Raw genomic sequence first — 16,758 nt, forward strand, 5'->3', positions numbered from 1 at the left:
ATCCAATTAACAAAGGCTTTAAGATTAGAAGGACTGTAGTGGGGTGAACAAGGGGGACCCAAACATAGAGCCCCGATCACATCCCTCCAGCAGAAGGAGATAATTGAAAGGCTAGAGTTCCCCCATAATATCAATGCATTATAAGGCTTGCTAGAGTTCCCCCATAGTAATTAATGTTTGTATGAAGATGTATCATTGAGCTTCTAGGATTAGTTACACAAAAGCTAATAAACAGCCTTGCTAAATGTTATTATGTACTGGGCAAAGAACAATAACATAGATAAGGTTCAGTAGAAACAAGATTTAGTCGGGCACACAGAAGATACCTTGCTATATTTTACATACGATGTATAATTGTGACGAAAGGGAAAGGTGCAGTCGCCCCCCGCTTGTTCCGGCCCCGAGTACATGGGTGGGGTATGTATGTGGAAGCGAATAAAAGCCAGTGTGGAAAGGCAGGGAGCTCCGCTACCCAAACCTGTCCTCCAGCCACCCAGGCGCTGGTGCTGCTACCTCATACAGGCGCCTGCTCTGCATACAGGGGGGCCGCATGGGCTCCCTGCAGCATGGGGCCGGGCCGCAATCACGACCCCTGTAGTTATGCCCCTGTTATATATGGCGTTATATATGGTTTTGGCTGAATTGGGAAATTTCAGCTGACTTGCTCAATCCACCATTGCCAATGGAACAAGTTACCTGCCCTTATAGGATCATTTTGGCTGGTGTGTTGTTATTGCTCTAGCACATTATTAAAGGCATATTAATGGCAGACATGATGTAGGAAAATAATGCATGCCTATTTAACACAGGAAAAACATCTTACTGTAGTTGGATCATAGCATTAGCTCAAACATTCCTCTATAGGAATCTTAAATTGTACTTTTTCTGGGAAAAAACATATGATGAATGCTGAATAGAGGCTGCCTGGTGGTGTTATATCATGCTGCCTGTGGTACTCTGCAATTAGTAACACAATCAGAATGCATGTTAATGCTTTAAAAGGGGTGTTTTCCCATATCCTGCATTGTGGTTTATTGTTAAAAAAAATCAAACATAATACATTTTGGATATGCTACCCAGTGGGTCTGAAATGCAATAGCATTTCCAGAGTTGTTGCATAAGCTTTTGTGTGTGAACAAATCTTTATTATTATTATTATTATTTGAAATCACTGTACTTTCAGGTTGTGCGACAAAACCAGAATTTATCACCAGCTGGCATTACAGGAAAAATCTTTAAATGCATATCTTTATCCTATCAAAACTGAATACCTAAGGCCTCTTGCCTGCCGCTCTGCTTTCCACTCCCCCCTCCCTTCATTGTTTCTGTGTGTTCGTTTTCGTGTCCGTCCCTCCCCCCCTTCTTTTCGTCTCACTTTTTTTTTTCATTATTGCAGCTAGTTCCGCTCCCCCTTACCTACTTTAGCTCCTGGGCCTATAGGCTCGGGCATAACCCACGGACCCCCGGCCTCGGCCTGCAGGTCAATGTTAGTCTATAATTTATTCCTTTACAACACGCTTTATGTTTTTATTTTATATCTTTACGTGTGATTTGTTATCTGGTTTCTCCTTTTTTTTATGTCAATAAAAACATTGTATCGGAAAACTGAATACCTGAGGGACAGAAGAGGTCCCAAATAAAACAATGTCATTCCAGATTTTCTGCAAGTCCCCTTACCATACTTCACACACCACTGAGCTCTCTGAAATATCCCACATAGCCAGGCCCAAGCATTGTCACATTTGGGGCTGCCAAAGTTTATTGCTTTCCAGGAACAAAATAGATATCCCTTGGTTTTTGTAAATGCATTTCAGTCCATCAATCACGGCAAAGAACTGCATGGAGGGGGTTTTCCAGATGCTTGGATGCTGTGGAAGGTAGGGACTAACATATAATAACACCCAAAGTGGTAAAAATATTTTGTAGAACTCCAAATACCCTTTTAATTACTGGCATGTCAAGAATCACAGAGGCATGACTTGTGGGGTGACTAACCTCTTTCCATGTGGCGACAATTTCTGAGGTACATTTCTTTTCTTGATTAGTTTTTCCACAGTGCTTGATGGTCGGGGTTGCTGTCGCAGAATGGCTGGTTGTTTTTTCTCCAGAGTCTGTTCTCTCCTGTAAATAACAGAGGCATTTCACTAGGCATACAATGCAATGTACTTCAATGAAATCTCTTTACGAGCATAACCGGCTTTCCATTGGTTTTCATTTTCTACTATACTCCTGTGGAGAATTTACTCTTTAGCACTACAGATTCATTTTGGCATTTATTACATATAATAATATTGATAACAAAAGAGGTAAACGACTTAAGGCTTTTACATACTATAAGAAAATCAGGCGAACATTTTCGACCAAGAATTTTCGTTTAGTGTGTGCACAACTTTTCGACAGCCGATTATGAATTTTTGTACGAAAATTTCCGAAGCCGATTTGACCCGCTCCGACCAGATCCCATGCTGAGCTGTCAGCTGCAGCTTTACTGTAGAGGTGAGTGCAGAGGAGATGGATGACAACGGAAGCCCCATAGTAAGTCTATGGGTGACATCACTTCCCATTAATTTCACAGCCGTTGTAGTCTGTGTCCTCTGCTAAGCTTCCGCCACTGGAGATCAGGTTGGAGCAGATTGGCTTCCAAAAAGGTATGTATACTAATTTTTTCTTTACAGGGATAGAGAGGTTAGTGTTAGATCCATGGGGGGTTATTTCTGAAAGGCAAATCCACTTTGCACTACAAGTGCACTTGAAAGTGCAGTCTCTGTAAATCTGAGGGGTAGATCTGCTGATTTTATTATCCAATTGTGTGCAAGCTAAATTGCATTTTTGTCCTTGCATGTCCTCCTCAGATCTAAAGCAACTGCACTTCCAAGAGCACTTTCAGTGCAATTTCAAGTGCACTTTGCACTTGTAGTTTGCACTTGTAGTGCAAAGTGGATTTGCCTTTAGTAAATATTGCGTTTGGCTGGCAGTTACAATGGGCCGCTTGGCTGCTTCTCTGATTAATGCTCTCCTTGCCCGGCCTGTCAGTTTAGGTGGACGGCCATGTATGTATGTGTGGTTTTTGTTGAGAAGTGTTTTCTTGCTGCTGTAAAGAGTACCTGGAAATTTTTTAAAGTATATCTATCTATCTATGTCTTGTTAGTTTTGCAGTTGTGCCATACTCTTTTCGTTTTCGGCTGATGGATTGAACAGTGCTCTGTGAGACGTTCAAAGCTTGGGATATTATTTTATAACCTAACCCCTGCTTTAAACTTCTCCACAACTTTATCCTTGACCTGTCTGGTGTATTCCTTGGCCATCATGATGCTGTTTACTATGGTTCTCTACAAACAAACCTCTGAGGGCTTCACAGAACAGTTGTATTTTTACTAAGATTAAATTACACACTGATGCACTCTATTTACTAATTAGGTGACTTCTGAAGGCAATTGGTTCCACTAGATTTTAGTTTGGGGTATCAGAGTAAACAGGGCTGAATACAAATGCATGCCACACTTTTCAGATATTTATTTGTAAAAAAAAATTTTTGTTGGTCAATCACATAAAATCCCAATAAAATACATTTACATTTTTGGTTGTAACATGACAAAATGTGGAAAATTTGAAGGGGTATGAATACTTTTTCAAGGCAATGTATCCAACAGATACATTGAGCAAAATTGTCAATTTAAACTCATAATATATTATTACTTTGTAAAATATAATTGTGTTTCCAAACAAATTCAGATTGCTCTTTACCCACCTGAGAAGCTCCTTCTCCTTTAGCTCCAGTTGAAGCATGAGAGAATTCAGTTCCACATATAGTGTATTCGCCCTCTGTAACTTGCGTTCATAGTGTTCTCGAATATCCAGAGCATGCCTTGAAAAAAAGGTAAACATGCAATTTACATTAGGGTACATAAAATTAAAAAATATATCTAAAGTGAAAAACATTTTTATTTTGTGTACTGTATGGAAACTGGCAAGGTTATACCCCTGTCAGTTATACACCTGTCAGTTGAAAAAGTCACTTGACATGTGACGCAACGCGTCGGTAGGAGCCTAGTGACGACATCTATCGTGTATGATTACACTGGATGCAGAGTGAGGACACACGCTATTTGAATCTGATCGTTTTCACAATATGCGCTGAACAATTTGTCTAAATGTGAGTGGATTTAAAAAAAAAATTGAAACCCTAATGGTAGTTTTTTCACTGCGCAATGATATATTTCTTTTGTTTTGTATGAGAAACAACATGCATAAGAACACTCAGAGGAAAAATTCAAGGAAAATAACAGGATCATTGGCAGATGCATTAGTTGCTAGCAGGAGTGATTATTAGGAAGACTATCATCTGATAACCAACACCTTGCACTATCAAAAACTGATTGGTCAACTTATTGTACTATTATACTGGCCTTTCATATATGCTTTACTGGGACACGACACCAGAATATTAACCACTTAAGCCCCGGACCAATATGCAGCCTAAAGACCCAAGGTGTTTTTACAGTTCGGGACTGCGTCGCTTTAACAGACAATTGCGCGGTCGTGCGACGTGGCTCCCAAACAAAATTGGCGTCCTTTTTTCCCCACAAATAGAGCTTTCTTTTGGTGGTATTTGATCACATCTGCGGTTTTTAGTTTTTGCGCTATAAACAAAAATAGAGCGACAATTTTGAAAAAAAAGCAATATTTTTTACTTTTTGCTGTAATAAATATCCCCCAAAAACATATATAAAAACATTTTTTTTCCTCAGTTTAGGCCGATACGTATTCTTCTACCTATTTTTAGTAAAAAAAATCGCAATAAGCGTTTATCGATTGGTTTGCGCAAAATTTATAGTGTTTACAAAATAGGGGATAGTTTTATTGCATTTTTATTTTTTATTTTTTTTTTACTACTAATGGCGGCGATCAGCAATTTTTTTCGTGACTGCGACATTATGGCGGACACTTCGGACAATTTTGACACATTTTTGGGACCATTGTCATTTTCACAGCAAAAAATGCATTTAAATTGCATTCTTTATTGTGAAAATGACAGTTGCAGTTTGGGAGTTAACCACAGGTGGCGCTGTAGGAGTTAGGGTGCACCTAGTATGTGTTTACAACTGTTTGGGGGTGTGGCTGTAGGAATGACGTCATCGATCGTGTCTTCCCTATAAAGGGAATGACGCGATCGATGCGCCGCCATAGTGAAGGACGGGGAAGCCGTGTTTACACACGGCTCTCCTCGTTCTTCAGCTCCGGGGAGCGATCGCGACGGAGCGGCTATAAACAAATAGCCGCGCCGTGGTCCCGGATCGCTCCCCGAGCGGACCCGACCTCCGCATGTAGCGGGGGGGGGTCCCGATCGGACCCCCCACCCGCTAATAGGCGAGGACGTACCTATACGCCCATGTGCCTGTACGTGCCATATTGTGGACGTATATGTACATGCGGTGGTCGGGAACTGGTTAATTTGCACTTATTTCATTCTCCCACATATATTTATCTCTATATGTATTTTATCCTGTGTTCAATAAGAGGTTGATTGTAGCGCACTATTGCCAATTTTATCACATTTATCACAGTGTCAGAACACTTTTTTAATGGTTGCCGCTTTTATCATTTATTTATCTTTTATTAATTATCATAATTTAATATTCATATCAGCGCTATAGTAAATTATATACCCCTGTCAGTTTTGCTTTCTTTTTTTCTGCCAACCCGTGTCCCACTGGGAAGATTTTCCTTCACTTCCTGTACTGTAGACACAGGTGGATGTGAGTAAAAATCCCTTATTAAACAGTTGTCACCAAAACAAGCGTCTCTACTGGAAGATTACCGCTCTAATTTCTGTTTTGGTGATGACTCAAAAAGTTAGGATTTTCCATAATTTTCGGTATTAGAGACAATAGTCACCAGGAGAAAAAGAGAAAGTATATCTCTCCAGGACACAGACAGCAATACAAATATGACAGGGGTTCTAACCCATTGCCACTAAAAAAAATTTAAATAAAAAACAGATTTTTGAAAAACACTTTAGGCCCCTTTCACACGGGGCGGATCAGTGATGATCTGCCCTGTGAACCTCCGCTTGCTCAGCGGGGATCGCTCCGCTGATCCCTGCTGAGCCGGCGGATGACAGGGCGGTCCCTGTCATTTCTCCGCTCTCCTCTATGGGGGGATCGGATGAACACGGACCGCCTGTCCGTGTTTACCAGATCCGATCTGCAGACGGATGGAAAATTAGGGTTTTCCTCCATCTGCAGAATTGGAGGATTGTGGAACCGGGTGAGATCGGGTGTCAGCGGATGTTCATCCGCTGACACCCGCAATCTCATAGGGACCAATGTATGTCCCTTTTTCATCCGTACACGGATGGATGAAAAAGCGGACATACGGTCCGCCCGTGTGAAAGAGCCCTACAGTTGTTAGAAAATGTAACCATTGTGGCTGTGCAGCTGCTAGTCACAACAGGCATACAGTACAAAGCCATCCTGTAGATGTACTTTGGTGTCTCTGGAACTTTGGATATTACTAGCCTTTTAGCTGGATTCAGGTAGGCGGGCGCATAGTTGCGGCGGCGTAGCGTATGGCATTTACACTACGCCGCCGTAAGTTTGCAAGGCAAGTACTGTATTCACAAAGTACTTGCCTGCTAAGTTACGGCGGCGTAGCGTAAATGCAGCGGGCGTAAGTGCGCCTAATTCAAAATAGGCTGAGGGGGCGTGTTTTATGTTAATATGGGTTGACCTGACGTGATTGAATTTTTTTAGGAACTGCGCATGCGCTGTCCGTGTACATATCCCAGTGTGCATTGCGGCAAAGTACGCCGCAAGGACGTATTGGTTTTAACGTGGACGTAAATTACGTCCAGCCCTATTCACGGACGACTTACGCAAAGGACGTAAAATTTTCAAAAGACGGCCATACTTAACATTACTAGTCCAGCTATTTGATGGAATAACTATATGCCTGAAAATGCCTTACGTAAACGGCGTATCTGTACTGCGTCGGCCGGGTGTACGTTCGTGAATAGGCGTATCTAGTGATTTACATATTCTACGCCAAACACAATGGAAGCGCCACCTAGCGGCCAGCCTAAATATTGCACCCTAAGATACGACGGCGCAAGCCACCTGAGTGATCCTGCCAGAACACGGTCACTGTGCCAAACTAATCATTAATTGCCGAGGCATTTCCCACCCCTTAGCTGCACAAATACATGCCCATTGTATATACTGTATGCAGAGGGGAATACCTCGGCTTTTTTTGATCGACATAGTACAGATGACAGCTTATTGATAAGATTGCTTAGGTTGGTCCAGACTAGGATCTGAACATATCTGAGATCATCCCTACTATCAGGAAATTCAATAAGCTCAACAAGCTTTGCATCACAAAAACGTATCCAAATGATCAAAGTACCCCACCAGCAAGAATGCTGGAGTCCCTGGGACATGGAAGAAGATGATGGGTGGTCTAACCAGGTACTGTGTATCAAAACGGACATATGTTTTGGGTGGACTGACTTTTTAAATGTGAAAAGGTGAAAAACAACCAGGTATTATTCTTTTTTTTTTAATTTTAGCATGTGTGTAAAAAATGAAAAATTTGGCCTGGCAGTAAAAAGTCTAAATAATTAAGTTCTGAGTGAGTGAACAATGTCAGAGCGAGGAGCTGAGGCAGGTTGTATGCAGACTCTTAATAAAGTTGATTGCAAAATTATATTGTAGAGTGTGACCTCCATTTTTATTCCTGCATAAGTCATTACGTTTTTGTGAACCAGCATGACATCTGTCACTTGGGGGGGGTGGGGGGGGGCAGAGTTTATAGGAGGCCGGGAGCAAAGCTTCTAGTTTTATAGCTAGATTCAGGATGGCGAGCGCATACTTGCGGCGGCGTAGCTTATGGCATTTAGGCTACGCCGCCGTAAGTTAGCGAGGCAAGTACATGCTTAGTTGCTTATTGCTTATTGCTTGTATAGCGTAGAATCACCCGAAGGTATCGAAACGCTTCCAGACCTTAACAGTTCACAACAGGACCGAGTGTTACAGGCATAAATTAACATAGTAACAATATACAATATGTACCACAATTAAAATCAAATAATAAAACAACAATATAACACCATAAAACCAATACAGTACAAAACCATAGAAATCACATAAGACCAAAGGAGAGACAACACACAATTCCCAACAGATCTAGCAGTGCTTCCCGCCAGAATGACCCTAACCTCACTCTTCCTATCAATCTGCCTCTGCCCACAGATAAGTTTTTAGATCCCTCCTGAATGTGGGTAGGTCAGGACTCTGTCTAAGACTTATGCCGCGTACACACCATCACTTTATGTGATGAAAAAAAACGACACTTTCTGTGAAGTAAAAAACGACGTTTTTGAAACTTCAATTTTCAAAGACGAAGTTGCCTACACACCATCATTTTCTCACAATGATCTTGCAAAGTGAGGTTACGTTCCACCACGTTTTACCATTGAAGCTTGCTTCTGGGCATGCGTGGATGAAAAAACGTCTTAGAAAACGACGTTTTTTGCTACACACGGTCAATTTCTGTGAAGTAAAAAGTGCACTTTTGAAAAACGACACATAAAATTGAAGCATGCTTCAATTTTTTTTGGTCGTTTTTTACAAGACATAAAACGACGTTTTCCCCCACACACAGTCAATTAAAGTGACGTTTTTAAAAACGTAATTTTTTTTCATCACATAAAGTGATGGTGTGTACGGGGCATTAGGGGAAGTAGATTCCATTCTCTCGGGCCAAGGACAGAAAAAGCCCTGCCCCCCCATTTTTTCAGCCGACTCTTTGGCTGTTCCAAACGGAATTGGCAGCTCCATCTAAGGGAGCGGCCAGTAACATGTCTATTCAATTTTTCACATAGATAGGCGGGTCCTAGCCCGTGAAACGCTTCTAAAGTGTTAGAATTTTAAAACGCACCCTCTGACCAACTGGCAGCCAATGCAGGGCAGCCTGATGTCTCGCGGTGGGGCACTGGCCTCTGAGATTTAATGCAAGCCTTACCGCCTGATTCTGGACTTTTTGAAGTCTCCTAATCTGGACTTGAGGCAGTCCAGCCAGGAGACCATTACAATAGTCCAGATGTGGAAGGACCAGAGCACGCACTACCGAGATCCTCTCCAGATCTGACAGAAAAGGCAAAATGCGGTAAAGAAGCCGCATCTTAAAATGGCAGGTCTTGACAACCTGACCGACATAGGGGATTAGCGTCAAGTCGCTGTCAATTAGGACCCCCAGTGTCCCCACCGTGTCGGCCGTCCGCGGGCACACCCCTGCCCCATCGGGCCATGATAACACCCAGTGTCCCTCAGGAATATTCCCTGATCTCAGAACCTCGGTTTTGGCCTGGTTTAGCTGCAGGTAGTTAGCTGCCATCCAGTTTTTTATGATCTCCAAACCTCTAACATCCACCAGCTCTGTGATGTCTTCATGGAGGAGTGGAAGAGGACTCCAGTGGCAACCTGTGAAGCTCTGGTGAACTCCATGCCAAAGAGGGTTAGGCAGTGCTGGAAAATAATGGTGGCCACACAAAATATTGACACTTTGGGCCCAATTTGGAAATTTTCACTTGGGGTGTACTCACTTTTGTTGCCAGCAGTTTAGACATTAATGGCTAGTGTTGAGTTATTTTGAGGGGACAGAAAAAGTACACTTTTATACAAGCTGTACAGTCACTACTTTACATTGTAGCAAAGTGTCATTTTTTCAGTGTTGTCACATGAAAAGATTTAATAAAGTATTTACAAAAATGTGAGGGGTGTACTCACTTTTGTGAGATACTGTAATTATTATAGCCTGTATAATTTACACCATATTTCCAAACCAATTTGCTCATGTAGACCCATGAGGCTGATTTCATACATCAAGAACAAGAAGACTGAATCTCACTTGTCAGGTTATGTTCCTTTTCCATTTGTCATGGAACAAAACCTGATGTAATGAGGGAAACTACTGAGAAATCAAGATTTACCCTGTCAAGTGAGAAGTAATTATCAGTCTTACATTCTTATACAAAACCACACCTGAGTTCCTCGCGGCGACGTGATATCAATTCCTCTTCCAGGCGCTGTAAACATGTCCCCTCTGACTTAATTTTCTCAAAATGTAGTCGCACCTCTTCCCGCCATTCTACCTGTAAATCAAGAAGTAAGAAATTAGAATGTATAGTAAGTACATACAGTGGGGAATTGTATTATTTGTTCCCCTGCAGATTTTATAAGTTTGCCCACTTACAAAGAAATTAAGGGTCTATAATTTTTATCATAGGCATATTTTAAATGATAGAGACAGAATACCAATCAAAAATCCAGAAAAAAAACACATGATACAAACATTATAAATTGACTTGCAGTAAAATAAGTATTTGATCCCCTACCAACCAACAATCATTAAGGCTCCTACAGACTGTATGTGCTCATGTGGTACACAAATTAGTCCTGTCAATTTAAGAAGATGTTATGTATATAAAAGACACCTGTCCACATAGTCTCCTTCTTCTAGGGTTGTCCCGATACCGATACTAGTATCGGTATCGGGACCGATTCCGAGTATTTGCGGGAGTACTCGTACTTCCGCAAATACCCCCGATACCAAAATAGAATACTCCCCCCCCCCGTATCCCGCCGCTACGACGCATCCCGCCGCATCCCCGCTTAGTAAATACGGGCGGGAAACATTACAGCATTCATTTGAATAGCTGTAGTCTTTCCCGCCCTGCCGCATATAGACACTCCCCCTTGCTCGGGTGAACTGTCCAATCCGGAGCAAGGGGGAGTGTCTATACGCAGCGCGGCGCGAATCATTACAGCTATTCAAAGCTGTAATGTTCCCCGCGCGTATTAACCAGTCGGGCTGGCAGCAGGATGCAGGTAAGGAGACATGGCTGGATATGGGGGGAGACAATGGCTGGATATGGGGGGAGACAATGGCTGGATATGGGGGGAGACAATGGCTGGATATGGGGGGAGACAATGGCTGCATATGGGGGGAGACAATGGCTGCATATGGGGGGAGACAATGGCTGCATATGGGGGACATGGCTGGATATGGCTGGATATGGGGGGGGACATGGCTGCATTTGTGGGGGGACATTTAAAAAAAAGTATCGGTATTCGGTATCGGCGAGTACTTGAAAAAAAGTATCGGTACTCGTACTCAGTCCTAAAAAAAGTGGTATCGGGACAACCCTACCTTCTTCCGTTCAAACCTCACCATCATGGGCAAGACCAAAGAGCTGTCAAAGGACATCAGGGATAAGATTGTAGACCTGCACAAGGCTGGAATGGGCTACAAGACACTCAGCAAGAAGCTTGGCGAGAAGGAGACAGCTGTTGGAGTGATTATTCGCAAATGGAAGAAATACAAAATAACCATCGATCGCCCTCAATCTGGAGCTCCATGCAAATTTTGCCTCATGGGGTAAGGATGATCATGACCTGGTAACTACAAGAAACGTCTAACCTTTGTGCTTGTCAACAAGGGTTTCTCCACCAAGTACTAAGTCACGTCTTGCTTGGGGATCAAATACTCATTTTACTCCCTGAACTGCAACTCAATTTATAACATTTGTATCATGTGTTTTTCTGGATTTTTGGTTGATATTCTGTCTCTATCATTTAAAATACACCTATGATAAAAATGATAGGCCCCTTATTTCTTTGTAAGTGGGCAAACTTACAAAATCTGCAATGGATCAAATAAATATTATCCCCACTGTATTGTATCCTGTACACATGTAAAGATACAGCACCTGTTTGGCATAATTTGCCAAGTTTCTGGGGTCTGGTATTAGTGTGTTACCTTGGGTGAGACTACTTCTGTTTCACGCCAACCGGAAAAATCATCCCGTAACAACATGGACGCCCCCGCCCATTCTGGGTCAATCCATCACCCCTAGCGCCAAAGTCAAAAGTCTCTGAGTCATTTTTGACACCTACATGACAATGGATGCACAAATAGGGTCAGTAGTCAGCGGATCGCACCATCTGCTGCGCCTACTACGCAGATTCACCCCCTTTATTCCGAAAGAAGACGTTGCAGTCGTGGTGGGAACAATTATCAATTCCAGACTGGACTATGCAAATGCCCTTTACCTTGGACTCTCCAAATACCAAATCGCTTGTCTGCAAGTCGTTCAAAATACGGCGCTCGACTTGTGACTGGGAAAAAAACATGGGAATCAATCTCACCTTCACTGAGATCCCTTCATTGGCTGCCAGACAGAATCACCTTCAAGGCACTCTGTCTAATGCATAAGTGCATTCATGGAAACGCCCCCCAATATCTATGCGGAAAAAAAAAAGCTCATAACCCCAATCGTATTCTACGATCCACCAATCAAAACCTTGTCCAGATACCCAAAGCCAGATACAAGTCCAAAGGAGATCGAAGGTTTGCAGTCCAGGGACCTCGACTGTGGATTGCTCTGCCTACCACCACTCGATTGGAGTCAGACCACTTGGCCTTCAGGAGAAAGATTAAAACCCATCTCTTCTAAGGTCAAGGGGTTGCACTCACAGAATGGATTCAGCGCCCAAAGGCGATTCAGTTCGCATGTGTTGCGCTATATAAGTTTCTTACTCACTCACTACCAATGGTGCAAAGGGTACAATGCTCCACGTATAACGTTTGCACACTGTCCAGCTGCACAGGGGCCATCTGGGACTTAGGGGCCCATTTATAGCAGATGTGGGCATGTGGGTGGTTGAGCCCCTTCCACTGTCACACAGACCAAAGCTCAGCTCCCCTCTATCTACATGCCAATCAGTACAAAGCATGTAAGTGATTTTTCCTGTACTGAAGTTGAATGGGGGGGCCTAAACATTGATCTTTCACAGGGGCATTTTAGTGACTGTCCACCATTATCCCGAGTCTATGAGGTTATAGGAGCTAGCTGTGGTGGCTGCTTTTTTTTTATATGCAGCTATGTACTCACATTATATAGTGTACAGATTACAGCAGCATTTCTTTTTATCTCTTATTCCTTTTCAGTTCTTTCATCTGCTGCTGGAGCCTCTCCAAGCTTGATTTACAAAGGTTTCTAAGGATACAGATTGTCATCCTTTTTCTGCATTTACTATCTTTAGAGCTACAGACATGGAAGAAATGGATGGAACCAGATTTCACTGTCTGAATGCCTCCTTATATCAGTGACTCGCTAGGAAAATACATTAAAATCAGGATGACAGCGTCAGACCCGGCACATGTAAAAAGTCTGCATTCTCAAAGCTACTCTTTTATAACAGTGCTGCTGAAACAAGTGACCACAAGTGTAAAGAGCATTCTTTCTAATGACCATCACACTATTGTATCATGAGTTGTATCTATAGTCATTTTTAGCAGGGGTTCCCTGAGGCCTTGTACACACGACCAAACTTGTCCGCTGAAACTGGTCCGCGGACCAGTTTCCGCGGACATGTTCGGTCGTGTGTACGGCCGACCGGACAGTTTTCCAACCTAGCGGACAGGTTTCCAGCGGACAAAAGTTTCTTAGCATGCTAAGAAACTTGTCCGCTGGGAGAGTGTCCGTCGGACATGTCCGATGGTCAGTACGACTCATCGGACATGTCCGCTCGCCCGAAATCCCACGCATGCGTCGAAGTGATTTGACGCATGCGTGGAAGAATTGAACTTCCGCGTCAGAGAACGTCGGTGTCGTATACGTCACCGCGTTCTCTGTCCGCGGGGATTTTGGTCTGATGGTGTGTACAACCATCAGACCAAAATCTCCGAGCGGACATGTCCGATGAAAACGGTCCACGGACCGTTTTCATCGGACATGTTTGCCCGTGTGTACGAGGCCTGAGACTGGATTTTTTTTAAGCGTTCCTCTGTGTTGAAACAGTTCAAAAAGGCTGCATTGAACAGAGCTTCCTGTAAAGGCTCTTTCACACTGATTCATTTTTGATATGTTTTATGTTAACAAAAAATAGAAAAAATGCATTAAAAATGTATCCCTTAAAATCATATTAAACCTCTAACACCAGTGCGTTGCGCTTTTAAAAGTCCTGCATGCTGCATCTTTGGTGCGCTTTTCAAAAGTGCACCAAAATGCATCTTTTATTGATTGCTATACAAAACACATCAAAAAACATAAAAACTGCACCCACGGTGAGTTTTTTGAGTCACAAGTTTCATGTGGCAAGAACACCTATGTGTTTTTACTGCATTTTTTTTAAAGGAGCAGCGTGAAAGCACCTTAAGCCTCCTACACACGATCAGTCCATCCGATGAAAACGAACTGAAGGATAGTTGTCTTAGGTTAATCGATGAAGCTGACTGATGGTCCGTCACGCGTACACACCTTAGGTTAAATAACCGATCGTGTCAGAACGCGGTGACGTAAAACACAACGACGTGCAGAAAAAAAAAAGTTCAATGCTTCCAAGCATGCGTCGACTTGCGCGGCTTTTTAACCGATGGTTTTGCATACTAACGATCGGTTTTGACCTATCGGTTAGCAATCCATCGGTTAAATTTTAACGCAAGATTGCTTTTTTTAAACCGAAGGTTAAATAACCTATGGCGCCCACACACGATCGGTTTGGACCGATGAAAATGGTCCATCAGACCGTTTTCATCGGTTTAACCGATCGTGTGTACGTGGCCAAAAGCACCTGGTTCACTACTTCTGATTAGATCAGTGCAATTTGGATCTACGACATAATTGCAGCTTGCGACTTCATTTAAGAGATGTCAATACAAGTCGCAATGAAATCGCAGAAAAGTAGTGCAGGTACCTTTTTCAAAGTTACTGCGACTTGAGTCGCACCAATATGAACGGTTTCATTGCTGAAAATAGGATGTGAATTGTAATGTGATTTTGAACTGTCAAATCGCATGACACATCGCATTGATGTGAACGAGGGCTAAAGGAAGAGACCCAATACTTACCTGTTCACCCAGTCCACTCATGCCTCCGATTTCTACCCTCTACCCCAGGGGTGCCCAACCTTTTGAAGAGCAAGGGTCACTTAAGTGAGTTGGTAACCGGTTGTGGGCCACAATGAGCGGAGTGGGTGGATGGCATGTTCGTGTCTGTTCTGCATATGCAGAGTGGACACTGACACAGCCCACTATACTTTTTAGCTGATCATATTGGAGGTAGGACACAAGTCGGTTTATGTCTGCCACTACTTAGAGGTGAATGGAGGGTCCAATAGGTCGGACTGTTGGACAGACTGTGTGAAAGGGGCCCTAGGCTGCTTTCACACTGATGAGCTGCGGTTTACTCGCACCGTGGTTGCAGCACAGTGTACCTTTGTCTTTCCTGCACTTTGCAATAGACTTCTATTATATTCTGCAGGTTTGGTGCACTTTCAGAAAGCTCACCAAACTCAGGTAATAACAGAAGTCTATGGATCAGTGCAGGTAACCCGCAGGTAAACTGGTCTGCACCTGTGGATCAGTTTGAAAGCAGTCCAGTAACCACTGCAGAAAATATATACCCATATATACTGTGATTTTAGTAATAAACTGACCTTTAATAACAGTATTCTATTCCATCCCAGAGCAGGAGGTAACGGGCCACATCAGAGGGCTCCGCGGGCCACATGTGGCCCCTGGGCTATTGGTTGGGCACCCCTGCTCTACCCCCTGATTTCCCCATATCCAATTTGCACAGCAGGAGATTGTGACCGTCTCTCTATGGAGCCGGTTCACACATTCCCGGAGTGGCTCCGGTGCAAATTGCACAGGAGTCCTGTGCATCTTCTGGTCTGTTTCAGGTCCTAATTCAGCCAACAATTCGGACTGAAATAGAACCTGAAACAGTAAATGGAGATGCGCCGGACCCCTGCTGTGAGCTGCTACGTCAGTGTGAACCCAGCCTAAAAGGTTATTGTATAATATCCTGGCTGTATTGCCTCTATTCATGCCAAGAGAGCCATGTACTGTGGAGAAAGGTAAGACTTCTGTTTTTTGTATAGGGCTACTTGCCTTGATTGGGCACCACAGAACTTAAGATAAGTCTATTGTCCTACCTAGGCTAAGGATTTGAATGATAACTGGATGCTGTATACAGACTGCAAAATTGTAAAGCAATACAAGCCAAAACAATTAAAATAATATCATTCAATATGTAATGCTTAGGCCCCGTACACACCATAGAATCCATCCGCAGATAAATCCCAGCAAATGGGTTTCAGCGGATAGATCCTATGGTGTGTACACGCCAGCGGATCTGTTTCCGCGGATATTTCTCCCCTGGGATGGATTCCAGCAGATCGAATATTCGCTGACATACAGAAAATATCCATCTGCTGGAGTCCATCCCAACGGATGGATCCGCTGGTCTGTATAGACTCACCGGATCCATCCATCCGAAGGGATCCCCCGCATGCGTCGTAATGATTCGACGCATGCGTGGAATTCCTTATATGACAGCGTCGCGCACGTCGCCGCGATTATGATCATAATCGCGGCGACGGCGCGACACGTCATCGCCAGAGGATTTCTGCGCGGATTTCAATGCGATGGTGAGTACACTCCATCGCATTAAAATCTGCTGAAATCCTCGAGAGGATTTATCCGCGGAAACGGTCCGCTGGACCGTATCCGCGGATAAATCCTCCCGTGTGTATGGGGCCTTACTCTACCAGCAGGAAATATCAAGATAAGGCTGGATTCACACCTATGTGCTTATTTTTTGTTAAAGTGTTTTCCATTTAAGCCGGTTTCACCTATGTGCGGTCACGGGTTCGTGCCTGGGGTTCGGTGCGTGTCTGTTCACTGGTTCAGGTG

The 16,758-nt window shown here is 43.4% G+C and overlaps 1 protein-coding gene across 2 annotated transcripts in view; it reads right to left on the reverse strand.

Annotated features, from left to right (window-relative positions):
* MAP3K12 (mitogen-activated protein kinase kinase kinase 12) overlaps positions 1–16,758 on the reverse strand; it is a 203,706-nt gene that overhangs the window by 14,171 nt on the left and 172,777 nt on the right. For both annotated transcript variants that reach the window (XM_040340709.1, XM_040340710.1), the window contains exons 8-10: positions 10,041–10,150; positions 3,749–3,865; positions 1,996–2,121 (exon numbers count right to left, since the gene is read on the reverse strand). In XM_040340709.1, coding sequence (XP_040196643.1) covers positions 1,996–2,121; positions 3,749–3,865; positions 10,041–10,150 — 353 coding nt within the window. The remainder of the gene's footprint in view (positions 1–1,995; positions 2,122–3,748; positions 3,866–10,040; positions 10,151–16,758) is intronic.

Source organism: Rana temporaria, chromosome 2 (assembly GCF_905171775.1).
Source record: "Rana temporaria chromosome 2, aRanTem1.1, whole genome shotgun sequence".
Taxonomy (NCBI): Eukaryota; Metazoa; Chordata; class Amphibia; order Anura; family Ranidae; genus Rana; species Rana temporaria.